Below are 16370 nucleotides of genomic sequence, written 5' to 3' on the forward strand. Positions count from 1 at the left end.
TGGCTTCCGTACCAAACCATTCGGGTTCTGGTAAAATGAAAATCCTTGCATTGTAGTCAACGAATCGCGTCATGAATAATAAAAAAAGCATCTTTGCCGATGTATTTTGATTGTGATCCTGTGACCACCAGCCTCCATAATATGACGTCAAGCAAAGTGTTTTTGGAACGCCTGCACATGTTGCAACTAAACCCACGTTATCCCACGCATTAACTGTCTATATATGAAGGCTCAGATACCATGAAGCCAGTATTTGAAAATTGGGTTTTGAAAAATATTTGCAGTGAAAGGAAGACTTGGAAATGGAAAACTATTCTCAACATGCCGATGTGATGAAACCATTCGGGTGAGCATTTCGTGTATCAAACATATATGATGTATTGTGCGATGGGCAGGAACGATTCGTCTTAAGCAAGCAACGCTGAATACGTTTAGTTTGTGCTGGGGAGGCGCTACTTCGTTGTTGCGATATGAAATTTGATGTGATTGGTCTTTGAAGTAATTCCAAGAACTAATCATTGTCATTCCTAAATAATAACGCAGCCAAATCCAATGCATGTTTTTAACGTCAGAAAACTTGTTTTTGTTCTAACAGACATGCACGTGCTGAACCAATCCCCATGAAGGGACCTTGTAAGTGTTATATTATTACTTAGATACTTTGTAGACCAATTATAAACACTAATGTTTTCGCTTTAGTTTACATGGTTGGAGAAAAGGATGGAAATGAGGTAAGAAACCTTACTTGATAAATTGCCGTTGTTCAGGATGATACAAAAACTAATGATGTCATGAAAAAAATAACTAATGATGTCATGATGTGTGTAAAGGACAATTATTCAAAACAAAAGCTTCATCATAAAATCTACATTGCCATATTGATATACTTTGCAGCTAAATATGAGGAGAGTGACGGTTGAAAACGGTGAAATCACCAGCGTTGTGGCAGAAACTTCGCTTTCTGTAAGTTGTAAACTGCATTTGCCCACAATTTTTTGTTACTTAAATTCTACCTTAAGCTATAAAAAACATTTAATATTCTCTTTTAATATGGCCGTGTTATTATGGAAAAGTCAAAATATACGCTTCATCTATGATGAATTCGGCAAACATTACTCGCAGTTTATATCAGTGAAAATATTCACAGGGAAATGAGAAAAAGGTTGGAGTATTCGAATCAGACAGACAAGACTTAACACCTGGAAGGGTAAAAGTTTATAACTTTGCGAATCTGTACATATACATTATTAAATGTTTGCCAGATTGCTTCACGAATGAAGGTAGTTGAAGAATATTATTGAAATTAAACGCTTTACGTTATTTAGATTGCTTGGCTGCTGAAATTTCTGGACTACGAAGTTGGCATTTACACATTCAGTGAATCTTCTGTCACTCCATATCTAAAAGGAGCCATCATATGTTTATCTGTGGCCGATGATTTAACCATGTTGGCAGGTCCATCTAACGACTGGCTGAAAAAACGAGATTCTGTAATTGTTGTGTTTGTCAACCCAAGACCGGGATCAAACAAACTTTGCACGATTCCTGAAATTCGTCAAACTGCCGGTGAGACATTTTGCTGACATGCGTCATGGAAATAATGAAAGTCCCGATAGCTTTATGTGTAACAAAGGTTTATCAACGAATTTTTTGAACAATTGCTGTACAAAATCCTAAGTCCCAAGTTTGACACGGCTTCTATTTGAATTAGTGGTGCAGATATTGATTACAAGATGAAATAAAATGCATCAAGGAAAAACCTTGGCAAAAAACGATCTATAGGATACCTTGGAAATATTTAGAATATTTTATATTGTTTACATGTTACGTCATAATATGTGATCTTATGAAACATGATACTGTTTAGTGAAGCCATACTTACAGATATATAGTCTTAATTGCTTCGAAAACATTACGTTGTCGCGTTGTCCGCATAGCATAGAACACGTAGTATTGTTACTGCAGCAACCACAATAAGTCACCAATTCACCGAACTCGAAAGAGAAGAAATCCTGACCGGAAATAGTATCCAGGATATCCTGGGTTCAAATCCCAGTGAGGTCAAAAATAAATAGAATATAATTTGTGACACACAGAGTCACATGGATTTCTTGGTCCGTTCTTCGACATGACGACTGAAGGATGCAGAAACTCATCTTTTCGCGAGGTTTTCTTCCAGATGGAGTTGGTCCTTCGCAGGATCATCAACCAACTCACTATTCCTGCCATTGAAAAATAAATCTTGCATCAGTTTATCAGTGCTTATAATTGTATTCAACATGGAAAAATAAGCAAGCTTAATCCTCTTCCCATATCTTACTTTAACGATTTACATTTGGACTTTATGTGTATGGCAATGATTGGGAAATATTATGCACTTTTCTTTACTAGCGTGTACTCTTATTTATGCATGCATTTTTATATTTAATATGTGTATATTTAAATACATACAATGGGGACACTATACTTAATTCAAATATGTAAACAAATGCTGTAATTTGATCTGATTTAAATAATTGTATCAACTAATTATATAGAAACCCATCTGTCTCAAATCACCAAACTGCACTATGGTGTATTGGGTATTTGAGGTTCCCACCTTCCTTCACTACTGGCCCCATCTTAGGATTTATATTGAAGAAAATTTCTAGATCTGCAAATGCTCGTTTCGAACTCTTTTCAATGAGAATAATTGAACGCAACAACATCAACCTGTAATGCATTGGTGCCAACCGGAAGGTTTAACGAGTACACATACATTAATAAAACAAATTCATGCATCTTTGGATGAGGTTTAGTGTAATTTTGTGGATTGCAATAAAGCTACTGGGTGTACTGTTGGTAAAACCCAAGTATTGCAAGAAATGAATCGCAGAAGTGCTGTTAATGCACCGGTGATTATACTTTTGTTCCCGCTTGTTTTCCAAGGAAGTGTTTGTTTGGAAAAAGTTTGTATCTTTTCAATATTAGCAATGCGCCATAATTGTGTTACAACAACAACAATTGCTTTTTACTAAAGCTGCAACAATCAAACTTTTAACGCCATTTAAACAGTTCAAATCTACGTTGGTTTTTGCACTTCACACAACCACCTGAGGGCGTCAAAGATTTATATTTGATTTCAATTGAGTGACGCGCTTTGCGTGCAAACGAAATTCCCATTTAAGGACCTGACTAGGATATCCTGGGTATTATTTAAAAAATAAATAAATAAATAAAATATACCGAAACGTTTTTGTAAAAACCCATTTGATAAAAATTCCAATTAAAAAAACACTACAATTTGCGCATGTAAATGTACCAGGTACAAACAAATGCAGCGACGAAAACTGTGAGGACATTTTGGACATTCCGCACGAACCAATAGCAATTTTGTTGTATATACTTGCACACTTGTCTAAAGAATGAAATTCTACAAGAATCTATTTGACCAGCAAGAATCTATTTGACCAACGAATTCAGGGCCAGCACCCTAGTAAGGGAACAAGCGAACCATATTTGCTTTATGACGTCACAGTCATGTATCGCAAACAAGAACTTTGTCCTGACAAACAATTGGTATACACAACGATAAGGAAATTTCAGCACTAACTGGCACCTGCAACATATATTGAAAGATGCAAGCCTTAAATGCTGTTGACAAATTATTAGTATTGTAAGTTAGTAGTTTTTAGGTGTGAGTATGATTTTGATAATAAAAATACAGCTAATTAAAACAAAAGAATCTCACGAATAAACTATTGTAGAACATAATTTTGAACATGAGTAACAACATAGAATTGTTGTCGAAAGAACTGAGAGATTTGTGTGATAAGGAAGGCAAGGAGAAAGACCCAGTAGAATGTGCACAAATATTCTACAAACTGGCTCAAGAATACAGCAAGCTTCATGTGAACCTCGACTGTAAATATGACCAAAAGATGACATTCATCAGAAGTGCAATATTATTCAATGCTGCGCTTGTAAGAAATCCAGAAAATAAAGATGAAATAAAGGAAGGACTTAGAAAAGTCTGTGGACAACTTCTTAAAGTTGCAAATGCTGCAAAATCAGAAAGTGACTTGGTACAAAAGGCACAAGAAGTTTACAGTAAAATAGAAGGTTTGAGAAACAAAGTCAAGTTTTCTCTGCAACAATTGACACCAGAAAACCTAACTAGGCAGCAACATGTGGATATTATAGAAAACATGCAGAATAGAATCAATGCAGACTACAAATTACTTATGTCTGACATAATGGATTATTGTCTTTCTGTCATGGGCACTCCACCATGTGAGTATGCCCTGATGGGAATGGGTTCTTTGGCAAGAAATGAAATAACCCCATACTCTGATTTTGAACACGCCTATCTATTGGAAGATAATGTTGACAAAAGAGAGGATTTTAAAGATATTCTAGAATACTTTCGATGGGTTTCAGTTATTTTTCACATGATCATCATTAACTTGGGTGAAACCATTGTTCCCTGTGCAACAATTCCACACATTAATGATTGGAAAGTTAAAGAAAACAATTGGTTTTTCGACAAACACACACCAAGAGGTGTCTCATTCGATGGCATGGTTCCTTATGCATCAAAATTTCCACTTGGAAGAAATGAAACAGAAGATAAACCGTGGAGAACTGAGTTGATTAAACCAGTGTCGGGAATGCTTGAATATCTAAAGAGTGATGTAGCAATCAAAAATGGATACCACTTAGCTGAAGTTCTCGAAAACTCTTGCTTTGTGTCTGGAAAGAAAGCAATTTATGTTGAATATAAGCAAGGGTCTAAAAACATCTTATTAAAAGAAGATGAAACTAAACAAATAAAAGAGAGTTTGAAAAAAGATTTGAAGAACTTTAATCCATTAACTACCTTGCCCATGTTTCATGAGAAATGGATTAAGAATCATGATGGGTTTCCATTCGTGTTCTCCTTTCCACGGAGTCAGGAATTCGACGTCAAACGTTTTATTTATCGGAGTACAAGTCTGTTTGTTGCTGCCCTTGGAAAGATTAATGATGTTTCAGAAACAACGTCTTTCAACATAGTTCGAAAGTTGTGTGAGAAGAAAAAAATTACGAAACCCTTGGCGGAAAATATTCTTTTTTCATTATCTCTGGCGTGTATAGCACGGTTGCGGGTTTACACAGAGAAAAATGGTCAGTTTGATATATTTGTAGGATCTCTGACAGAAATGCTGGGTGAAGATCATGTTGTAACTTACTTTGAAACAGCTCTGCAGTTGCAATCACAATTGAAAATATCTTTTGTCATTGACGACGATCAACCTGTTTACAATGAGAATTTAAACCGGTTGGTGGTATTATATTGGTTGGGAATGAAAGAGATAGCAATAGAAGAAAGTCAAAGTTTGATGCAAAGAACAACGGACACACATGAAAAAATGTTCAGTATCAATACCATATTTCGCTGTTGTGCTGATCTTGAGAAATTTTTCGAAGCCATGAAGATTTTTGAATTGGCAAGAAACAAATTTGAAAATTGCAGCATCGACTTGGAAGGTAAGAAATTCCTTTAAAAATGAAACATGTGCTTTAACTAAACTGATTTAAAAAAGGACTTTGATAAAATCTCAAACATTGTTCCATTTTTTCAATGATTTATATTCTAAAATTGAAATAATGAAATCTTATTTTCAGTTGCTGCGATGGTTTATGGCAAAGTAGCTTCAGAATGCCCACCTGAGGACTCAAAAGTTTATCTAGAAAAAGAGGAGCAAATCCGCAAAGAAATATTGGCTAATATGAAATTGAACGTAACCGAAAAGAAAGGAACGGTTAAAAAGAACAAACAAATGTTTGACCTTGCAAAATGTCTTGAAAAACTTGGAAAGTATGAAGAAGCATTAAAACTTTGTGAAGAGGTCATGAGAACGTATCAAAACCCACCGAAACCAGATGAAGTAAAACCTTTCCTTCTATGCAAAATATACATTGCTCAGTGTTTACATGGACTAAATCACACAATTCAACCTATTTCCTATTTTAAAGCTGTATTAGAACACGACTCTCTCCACAAAAGCCCTGAATCACCAGAGGATGAGCAAGCAGACACAGAAAATAAGGATTACATAGGACTGTGTCACAAGGGTTTGGGACTGTCTTATTGGAAAGATAAAAAGTATGCAGCAAGTTTTGAGCATTTTGGGAAGGCAGGTGATGTTTGGGCTGAAACATTCAATTGGCAACGGCTGAATGAATTGGAAGAGTCCCTCAAGTTAGTTCGGAATTCTCTCATCCAGAAGAAATGCCATGCTGAAGCTGAATCCTGTATCGAAGTTTTAAAGCAAGTAATTGCTCATTACAAGGCATTTCGTTTTATTTCTGAACCAGAAATACTACAGAAGGAGTTGGAACTCACCCAATCTTTGATGGAAATTACATCACTTGATGAACAACAACAGACTGAACTCAAGATGGCTGATATTCTCTTCGAAAGTAAACAATATCAAGATGCTGCAAAACATTACCAACAAGTAGAAAACACGATGATAAAAGGCCTATTTTCATTTGATAAGAAACGGCTTGCAAAATGCCAAATAGGTCGAGCAAAATGTGCACTTCAGGAACAAGAAGAAACCTTGGCAGTTACTCATTTCAATAATGCAATATCATATTTGGAAGCTTTAAAAGAAGATAGTCAGGCAGATGAAAGTGATCTCTACGACTTGGCATTTTGTCACAGAGAACTTGGCATACTTTATGGCAAAAAGCAGGATTATAGTTTATGCTTTCAACATTATGATGCATCGGTGAAGATCTCATTGCAAGTAATTGCCTTGTCAGCAACCATTGCTGAAGAAGTCATCGATGACACTGATAAAATTTTACAGCAAATTCCTCATCAACTGGATTCAATTGGATCAAAACTAAAAAAACAAGAGATTTTTTGTGAAGCTGAACGATGTCGTCAACTGGAGTTGGAAGTTCACTATCGAATATGGAATGCTAAATACAAAGAAGAAAACCAACTAATGTGGTGGGCACACATTAAATTAGAAATTCCTTTAAAGGAAAAGTTGATTTGTGCAACAACTTCATTCGTTGTAAAGCATGAAAATATGTTTCAATTTGCTGAAAGTCTTAGGAATTACAGATATTATCAACAAGCTTTACAATTTTACTATGAGTGTGAGGATATGATGAAAAGTGGAATTGTACCCTTGAATAAACATAGGCTTGCCAATTGTGAAGTTGGTAAAACTATTTGTTTAAATAACCTTGAACCCCATTCAGTTTTACCAGCTGGAGAAAAAACAAAAAATAAAATTGCAAATATTGATGCTGAGGTTAAGGCATACTACCACTTTAACCTTGGCAAATTTTTCTTTGAAAGATGTGAATATGCTGTTTGCTTTGAACATTTTACCACAGCTTGTACAACCTGGATAGAAGTTAATTGTAGTGAGAACTTGAATAAACTACTCTCTACACTTAATGAAAATGGAAGGATTCTTATCAGAAGAAAAATGCATGCTGAGGCTGCACAATGTTTTGAAGTAGCTTTGCCAATATTTCACTGCAGAAACAAGATTGCTTGTTTGAAAGAAGCAGAACTTCGTTCTGTTTCGGTCTTAGCTGAATTGCCAATTACTTTGGCTTGTTGGTTCTACAAGCAAAATAACATGAAAAATTTCATAAAATGGCTAAAGCATGCTGAAGAAATTTTGACTCTTGTAAAGGATTAACAATGTTTCAAACTTGTTGCAAATTGCAATGCAGTTTTTAGTTCGGTATACCATGTATTACGTAACTTTGCTTTAAATCATTCCGGAGATTCTCAATTTTTTTTACCTTGCAAACAACAACCACAGTAAAAACTATTACGTGCATATGACCGGTTAGAATAAAAACAACAATGAATAAAGAAGTTAAAAAATGTCAAACTCTCTTTAACAAACAAAGAGTTTGTTTCAACTACAAAAGAATCAATTGTAGATATCGCGCTGCATTAAAACATTGAATACCTGTGATCATTATATTTGTAACATACACTTCTGAATGTAGAGTTTGTTGTCTAACGTCAAACCTATGTAGTAATAAATGCACTAACTTGATTTGTTCCTCACGTGTGTCATTCGCATTAAACTTTGTCATGTTTAAATGTGGTTGGGAACATGCTCTATTATAACTTTTTCATCGATTTGAATTGCTGCAATAGTGATGATTCTTCTGATACAAGCCAGTGAATAGACACGCTTCTGTTTGAATGCTGTGGAATTTTATGTGTTGTTGCTTTTTTGTACATATTAACTTGTGTTGCTTTGCCACATATCACAGTATTCCATCGTGTATTTTCAGTAACGTTTATGACAACGCAGTAATCTTTTGTGTATCGTGAGTTTTGAGCGCTGTCGTACGAAGCAAGGAAACGAAACCTACTGGGCGACTGCCTTCTATTGTTCGTTTACTCAGCAGTTTCGTTGGTAAGGCAAAGTTAATAACCATTGATATTTACTCAGCTTAAAGTGCAAACAAAACGCAGGCGGACAGGGGAAGCAAAACTACCAAGCGATCCATTATTAAGGCATGTCTATATGTACACAAAACATGCCGTCGGTCAAACATAAAGTCACAAATGACTGCATATATGATTAACTCACTTTGCTTCGATGTTTACCTACACAAGCTGCAATTTTTTAACAAAATGTTTAAATGTTTTGGCTTTGTTGCGTGCCGGAGGTCTTTTCAACATAAATTTTTGTTTCTGTATAGTTACAGCAAAAACTGTCTACATACCAGGGCCATTCACAATATCTCAACGAATCCTAGATGTTGTCAATCGGTCACGAAAAACAAACGTTAGTTGATCTCTAGCGACCACTGCCGGGCAATTAAAACAATGTATGTCCATTTCCCCCTTTTTGTTGTGCAACCACTTTTTTGGAGGATGTTAAGAAATCCTCAGTTTTAACCAAAGGATATTTTCCTCAAGGTTGCTGTTTCGTAATTTACACAAAGTTCACCAGGTTGAGACTAAGTTTACAATTGATGACCCAAGTTAACTTTATGGTTTGTAATCCAACCGGCCCTACATGTAAATGTATAGTGATGCAGAGCTGTATCGAATAAACAAAACAAAACAATCAAACAAACACTTTAAAAAGTCAGTCATTTGTTTTCATGAAAATAACAAACACGTAATAAACATCGCTACTTTTTGCACATCATAAAGGTAAGTATTTTCCCGCCTTTGTTTTGATCTTGTAAGTCGCTGTTCAAAAGACTCATATTCAGATGTATCGAAAGCACGTCCATGTTATAACGCTGATGGCCAAATGGTAAGATATATAAGCGAGACCAGGTGACATACGTCACGTCACTATGGCAGTATAAGCTGAGATGCGACACACACACCTACCCATGTCGCAACTACATCTACGCAACACTGACAAATGCTGAATGAAGCCTTGATACGAAGGTCCAGACACATTTTAACAGCATAGTAAAACTGTTTGCGATTATTTCATCACCAGTAAAATAACCCTAAAAAACTTTACAAATCATAAATTTCATTTTCTCGTCGCCGGTTTTCTCGAAACTTCGTGTGAAATTCATTGCATTAAAAAACTCAGTCAATAATGTCATGGCTTTCTTATACAGAATTGCTAATGTTTGTTGCTAGCAACAAATATATCAATGATATCAATTATGAGCATGATTGTAATCTTGAAAATAAAACATTGCGACAGAACACAGAATGATTCTTGTTCCAAAATGGAAATAAACTAAAGTCTCTACTGGAATGCAAAATAAATTATAATTTGGGAATGAAAAACAAACCAAATGTGTCAATGACTTCACCACTTCAATCAGAAATTAACACAAAAATATGAAGGAAAGATGAAGTTAAATTCCTTGGGATTTACTCACCTTGAAAGTGCTTGAAGTATTTGGGTTCTTCCCCTTTAGCTTCCTAACCATGATAGGGTAACGCACGGTGATAGAATAGTAAGCCAACGTGAACAGCATGAAAATTAACAGAAAACTCCACAGCTTTAAGGTTGCTGTGCACGCCATTCCGCCGCTGCAATACTGACTCAAACACGTGATTAAAAGAAACCAGAAACTTTATTCGGCCGCAGGGCACAAGTTGCAAGCGACTGCTTTGGTATCAACAAAGTTCATTATATGAATATTGGATACTAAGATTTATGAAGATTGGTCGAATTCTGTCTTCACACCTAATTACCACTATCGTAAGAGGCGGAAGTTTTGTGCAATTCTGTGAGTAATGTTACTTGTTGCTTGCTGCATTCCTCAATACTTCAAGACATTACTTATTTATTGGTTGACTCTAGTGATTGCTTGTGTGCAGTACTCTTTTGCGTAACTTTTGTTCAATGCAGTTTAATGCATGCAGTAAATGCGTGATTTAATTAACAAACTTATAATAGAAAATCACCTGTAGATTTATCTGTGCCGTGTTAAAAACTTAAAATCCATTGGTTTCATCAGCCTGCTATGAAGAACATTAATTGAAGGTTTGGAATCATCTTCAATAATAAAGGTTGCCAGATACGGTTTTATGACAACCCCAAATCCATTATTTACCACCGATAAACTTCCTGGCTGTGAGGATAAATTAAGTCAACTCACAAATGAATGTGAGAAATGAGGAGGTTTGGACACCGACGTAACATGTTGCAACTCCAGTATGTTGAAATGACGTGAGTAGGAAGTGATACGACAGTCAGTATGGCGTGATTACCTCAATAAGTGTGACGGTGTATCTCCACACATAATAGTCTGTTTTATACGAATTGTCGCAAAATATCTGTTACGACACAGTTTATGACAAGACAAGTGCATTTGGGTTTACTGATGCAGGGAAGAATGATGAGAAATGCAACCATAGTGCATCGGTAAAGTTTGGCTTCCGTACCAAACCATTCGGGTTCTGGTAAAATGAAAATCCTTGCATTGTAGTCAACGAATCGCGTCATGAATAATAAAAAAAGCATCTTTGCCGATGTATTTTGATTGTGATCCTGTGACCACCAGCCTCCATAATATGACGTCAAGCAAAGTGTTTTTGGAACGCCTGCACATGTTGCAACTAAACCCACGTTATCCCACGCATTAACTGTCTATATATGAAGGCTCAGATACCATGAAGCCAGTATTTGAAAATTGGGTTTTGAAAAATATTTGCAGTGAAAGGAAGACTTGGAAATGGAAAACTATTCTCAACATGCCGATGTGATGAAACCATTCGGGTGAGCATTTCGTGTATCAAACATATATGATGTATTGTGCGATGGGCAGGAACGATTCGTCTTAAGCAAGCAACGCTGAATACGTTTAGTTTGTGCTGGGGAGGCGCTACTTCGTTGTTGCGATATGAAATTTGATGTGATTGGTCTTTGAAGTAATTCCAAGAACTAATCATTGTCATTCCTAAATAATAACGCAGCCAAATCCAATGCATGTTTTTAACGTCAGAAAACTTGTTTTTGTTCTAACAGACATGCACGTGCTGAACCAATCCCCATGAAGGGACCTTGTAAGTGTTATATTATTACTTAGATACTTTGTAGACCAATTATAAACACTAATGTTTTCGCTTTAGTTTACATGGTTGGAGAAAAGGATGGAAATGAGGTAAGAAACCTTACTTGATAAATTGCCGTTGTTCAGGATGATACAAAAACTAATGATGTCATGAAAAAAATAACTAATGATGTCATGATGTGTGTAAAGGACAATTATTCAAAACAAAAGCTTCATCATAAAATCCACATTGCCATATTGATATACTTTGCAGCTAAATATGAGGAGAGTGACGGTTGAAAACGGTGAAATCACCAGCGTTGTGGCAGAAACTTCGCTTTCTGTAAGTTGTAAACTGCATTTGCCCACAATTTTTTGTTACTTAAATTCTACCTTAAGCTATAAAAAACATTTAATATTCTCTTTTAATATGGCCGTGTTATTATGGAAAAGTCAAAATATACGCTTCATCTATGATGAATTCGGCAAACATTACTCGCAGTTTATATCAGTGAAAATATTCACAGGGAAATGAGAAAAAGGTTGGAGTATTCGAATCAGACAGACAAGACTTAACACCTGGAAGGGTAAAAGTTTATAACTTTGCGAATCTGTACATATACATTATTAAATGTTTGCCAGATTGCTTCACGAATGAAGGTAGTTGAAGAATATTATTGAAATTAAACGCTTTACGTTATTTAGATTGCTTGGCTGCTGAAATTTCTGGACTACGAAGTTGGCATTTACACATTCAGTGAATCTTCTGTCACTCCATATCTAAAAGGAGCCATCATATGTTTATCTGTGGCCGATGATTTAACCATGTTGGCAGGTCCATCTAACGACTGGCTGAAAAAACGAGATTCTGTAATTGTTGTGTTTGTCAACCCAAGACCGGGATCAAACAAACTTTGCACGATTCCTGAAATTCGTCAAACTGCCGGTGAGACATTTTGCTGACATGCGTCATGGAAATAATGAAAGTCCCGATAGCTTTATGTGTAACAAAGGTTTATCAACGAATTTTTTGAACAATTGCTGTACAAAATCCTAAGTCCCAAGTTTGACACGGCTTCTATTTGAATTAGTGGTGCAGATATTGATTACAAGATGAAATAAAATGCATCAAGGAAAAACCTTGGCAAAAAACGATCTATAGGATACCTTGGAAATATTTAGAATATTTTATATTGTTTACATGTTACGTCATAATATGTGATCTTATGAAACATGATACTGTTTAGTGAAGCCATACTTACAGATATATAGTCTTAATTGCTTCGAAAACATTACGTTGTCGCGTTGTCCGCATAGCATAGAACACGTAGTATTGTTACTGCAGCAACCACAATAAGTCACCAATTCACCGAACTCGAAAGAGAAGAAATCCTGACCGGAAATAGTATCCAGGATATCCTGGGTTCAAATCCCAGTGAGGTCAAAAATAAATAGAATATAATTTGTGACACACAGAGTCACATGGATTTCTTGGTCCGTTCTTCGACATGACGACTGAAGGATGCAGAAACTCATCTTTTCGCGAGGTTTTCTTCCAGATGGAGTTGGTCCTTCGCAGGATCATCAACCAACTCACTATTCCTGCCATTGAAAAATAAATCTTGCATCAGTTTATCAGTGCTTATAATTGTATTCAACATGGAAAAATAAGCAAGCTTAATCCTCTTCCCATATCTTACTTTAACGATTTACATTTGGACTTTATGTGTATGGCAATGATTGGGAAATATTATGCACTTTTCTTTACTAGCGTGTACTCTTATTTATGCATGCATTTTTATATTTAATATGTGTATATTTAAATACATACAATGGGGACACTATACTTAATTCAAATATGTAAACAAATGCTGTAATTTGATCTGATTTAAATAATTGTATCAACTAATTATATAGAAACCCATCTGTCTCAAATCACCAAACTGCACTATGGTGTATTGGGTATTTGAGGTTCCCACCTTCCTTCACTACTGGCCCCATCTTAGGATTTATATTGAAGAAAATTTCTAGATCTGCAAATGCTCGTTTCGAACTCTTTTCAATGAGAATAATTGAACGCAACAACATCAACCTGTAATGCATTGGTGCCAACCGGAAGGTTTAACGAGTACACATACATTAATAAAACAAATTCATGCATCTTTGGATGAGGTTTAGTGTAATTTTGTGGATTGCAATAAAGCTACTGGGTGTACTGTTGGTAAAACCCAAGTATTGCAAGAAATGAATCGCAGAAGTGCTGTTAATGCACCGGTGATTATACTTTTGTTCCCGCTTGTTTTCCAAGGAAGTGTTTGTTTGGAAAAAGTTTGTATCTTTTCAATATTAGCAATGCGCCATAATTGTGTTACAACAACAACAATTGCTTTTTACTAAAGCTGCAACAATCAAACTTTTAACGCCATTTAAACAGTTCAAATCTACGTTGGTTTTTGCACTTCACACAACCACCTGAGGGCGTCAAAGATTTATATTTGATTTCAATTGAGTGACGCGCTTTGCGTGCAAACGAAATTCCCATTTAAGGACCTGACTAGGATATCCTGGGTATTATTTAAAAAATAAATAAATAAATAAAATATACCGAAACGTTTTTGTAAAAACCCATTTGATAAAAATTCCAATTAAAAAAACACTACAATTTGCGCATGTAAATGTACCAGGTACAAACAAATGCAGCGACGAAAACTGTGAGGACATTTTGGACATTCCGCACGAACCAATAGCAATTTTGTTGTATATACTTGCACACTTGTCTAAAGAATGAAATTCTACAAGAATCTATTTGACCAGCAAGAATCTATTTGACCAACGAATTCAGGGCCAGCACCCTAGTAAGGGAACAAGCGAACCATATTTGCTTTATGACGTCACAGTCATGTATCGCAAACAAGAACTTTGTCCTGACAAACAATTGGTATACACAACGATAAGGAAATTTCAGCACTAACTGGCACCTGCAACATATATTGAAAGATGCAAGCCTTAAATGCTGTTGACAAATTATTAGTATTGTAAGTTAGTAGTTTTTAGGTGTGAGTATGATTTTGATAATAAAAATACAGCTAATTAAAACAAAAGAATCTCACGAATAAACTATTGTAGAACATAATTTTGAACATGAGTAACAACATAGAATTGTTGTCGAAAGAACTGAGAGATTTGTGTGATAAGGAAGGCAAGGAGAAAGACCCAGTAGAATGTGCACAAATATTCTACAAACTGGCTCAAGAATACAGCAAGCTTCATGTGAACCTCGACTGTAAATATGACCAAAAGATGACATTCATCAGAAGTGCAATATTATTCAATGCTGCGCTTGTAAGAAATCCAGAAAATAAAGATGAAATAAAGGAAGGACTTAGAAAAGTCTGTGGACAACTTCTTAAAGTTGCAAATGCTGCAAAATCAGAAAGTGACTTGGTACAAAAGGCACAAGAAGTTTACAGTAAAATAGAAGGTTTGAGAAACAAAGTCAAGTTTTCTCTGCAACAATTGACACCAGAAAACCTAACTAGGCAGCAACATGTGGATATTATAGAAAACATGCAGAATAGAATCAATGCAGACTACAAATTACTTATGTCTGACATAATGGATTATTGTCTTTCTGTCATGGGCACTCCACCATGTGAGTATGCCCTGATGGGAATGGGTTCTTTGGCAAGAAATGAAATAACCCCATACTCTGATTTTGAACACGCCTATCTATTGGAAGATAATGTTGACAAAAGAGAGGATTTTAAAGATATTCTAGAATACTTTCGATGGGTTTCAGTTATTTTTCACATGATCATCATTAACTTGGGTGAAACCATTGTTCCCTGTGCAACAATTCCACACATTAATGATTGGAAAGTTAAAGAAAACAATTGGTTTTTCGACAAACACACACCAAGAGGTGTCTCATTCGATGGCATGGTTCCTTATGCATCAAAATTTCCACTTGGAAGAAATGAAACAGAAGATAAACCGTGGAGAACTGAGTTGATTAAACCAGTGTCGGGAATGCTTGAATATCTAAAGAGTGATGTAGCAATCAAAAATGGATACCACTTAGCTGAAGTTCTCGAAAACTCTTGCTTTGTGTCTGGAAAGAAAGCAATTTATGTTGAATATAAGCAAGGGTCTAAAAACATCTTATTAAAAGAAGATGAAACTAAACAAATAAAAGAGAGTTTGAAAAAAGATTTGAAGAACTTTAATCCATTAACTACCTTGCCCATGTTTCATGAGAAATGGATTAAGAATCATGATGGGTTTCCATTCGTGTTCTCCTTTCCACGGAGTCAGGAATTCGACGTCAAACGTTTTATTTATCGGAGTACAAGTCTGTTTGTTGCTGCCCTTGGAAAGATTAATGATGTTTCAGAAACAACGTCTTTCAACATAGTTCGAAAGTTGTGTGAGAAGAAAAAAATTACGAAACCCTTGGCGGAAAATATTCTTTTTTCATTATCTCTGGCGTGTATAGCACGGTTGCGGGTTTACACAGAGAAAAATGGTCAGTTTGATATATTTGTAGGATCTCTGACAGAAATGCTGGGTGAAGATCATGTTGTAACTTACTTTGAAACAGCTCTGCAGTTGCAATCACAATTGAAAATATCTTTTGTCATTGACGACGATCAACCTGTTTACAATGAGAATTTAAACCGGTTGGTGGTATTATATTGGTTGGGAATGAAAGAGATAGCAATAGAAGAAAGTCAAAGTTTGATGCAAAGAACAACGGACACACATGAAAAAATGTTCAGTATCAATACCATATTTCGCTGTTGTGCTGATCTTGAGAAATTTTTCGAAGCCATGAAGATTTTTGAATTGGCAAGAAACAAATTTGAAAATTG

The 16370-nt window shown here is 35.6% G+C and overlaps 2 protein-coding genes across 2 annotated transcripts; both read left to right on the forward strand.

Annotated features, from left to right (window-relative positions):
* The first annotated feature begins 234 nt into the window (after positions 1–234).
* On the forward strand, positions 235–2466 carry LOC145903471 (uncharacterized). Its single transcript, XM_082991550.1, has 7 exons — positions 235–346; positions 596–633; positions 700–731; positions 895–963; positions 1148–1207; positions 1326–1566; positions 2097–2466. The coding sequence occupies exons 1-7, from the start codon at positions 303–305 to the stop codon at positions 2237–2239; spliced, it is 627 nt and encodes a 208-aa protein (XP_082847676.1). The 5' UTR covers positions 235–302; the 3' UTR covers positions 2240–2466.
* Positions 2467–11113: 8647 nt separating this feature from the next.
* Positions 11114–13345, forward strand: LOC145903470 (uncharacterized). Its single transcript, XM_082991549.1, has 7 exons — positions 11114–11225; positions 11475–11512; positions 11579–11610; positions 11774–11842; positions 12027–12086; positions 12205–12445; positions 12976–13345. Exons 1-7 carry the CDS (start codon positions 11182–11184, stop codon positions 13116–13118), a joined length of 627 nt encoding a protein of 208 aa, XP_082847675.1. The 5' UTR covers positions 11114–11181; the 3' UTR covers positions 13119–13345.
* The last annotated feature ends 3025 nt before the right edge of the window (positions 13346–16370 follow it).

This window comes from Ascidia mentula, chromosome 5 (assembly GCF_947561715.1).
Source record: "Ascidia mentula chromosome 5, kaAscMent1.1, whole genome shotgun sequence".
NCBI lineage: Eukaryota > Metazoa > Chordata > Ascidiacea > Phlebobranchia > Ascidiidae > Ascidia > Ascidia mentula.

Excerpts from the sequence above, each read along its gene's own strand:
- LOC145903470 (XM_082991549.1), top strand. The coding sequence starts at position 11,182 with ATGGAAAACTATTCTCAACATGCCGATGTGATGAAACCATTCGG. Across the intron at positions 11,226-11,474 it reads GATGTGATGAAACCATTCGG|ACATGCACGTGCTGAACCAA; the intron begins GTGAGCATTTCG and ends TTGTTCTAACAG. Across the intron at positions 11,513-11,578 it reads AATCCCCATGAAGGGACCTT|TTTACATGGTTGGAGAAAAG; the intron begins GTAAGTGTTATA and ends TTTTCGCTTTAG.
- LOC145903471 (XM_082991550.1), top strand. The coding sequence starts at position 303 with ATGGAAAACTATTCTCAACATGCCGATGTGATGAAACCATTCGG. Across the intron at positions 634-699 it reads AATCCCCATGAAGGGACCTT|TTTACATGGTTGGAGAAAAG; the intron begins GTAAGTGTTATA and ends TTTTCGCTTTAG. Across the intron at positions 964-1,147 it reads TGGCAGAAACTTCGCTTTCT|GGAAATGAGAAAAAGGTTGG; the intron begins GTAAGTTGTAAA and ends AAATATTCACAG.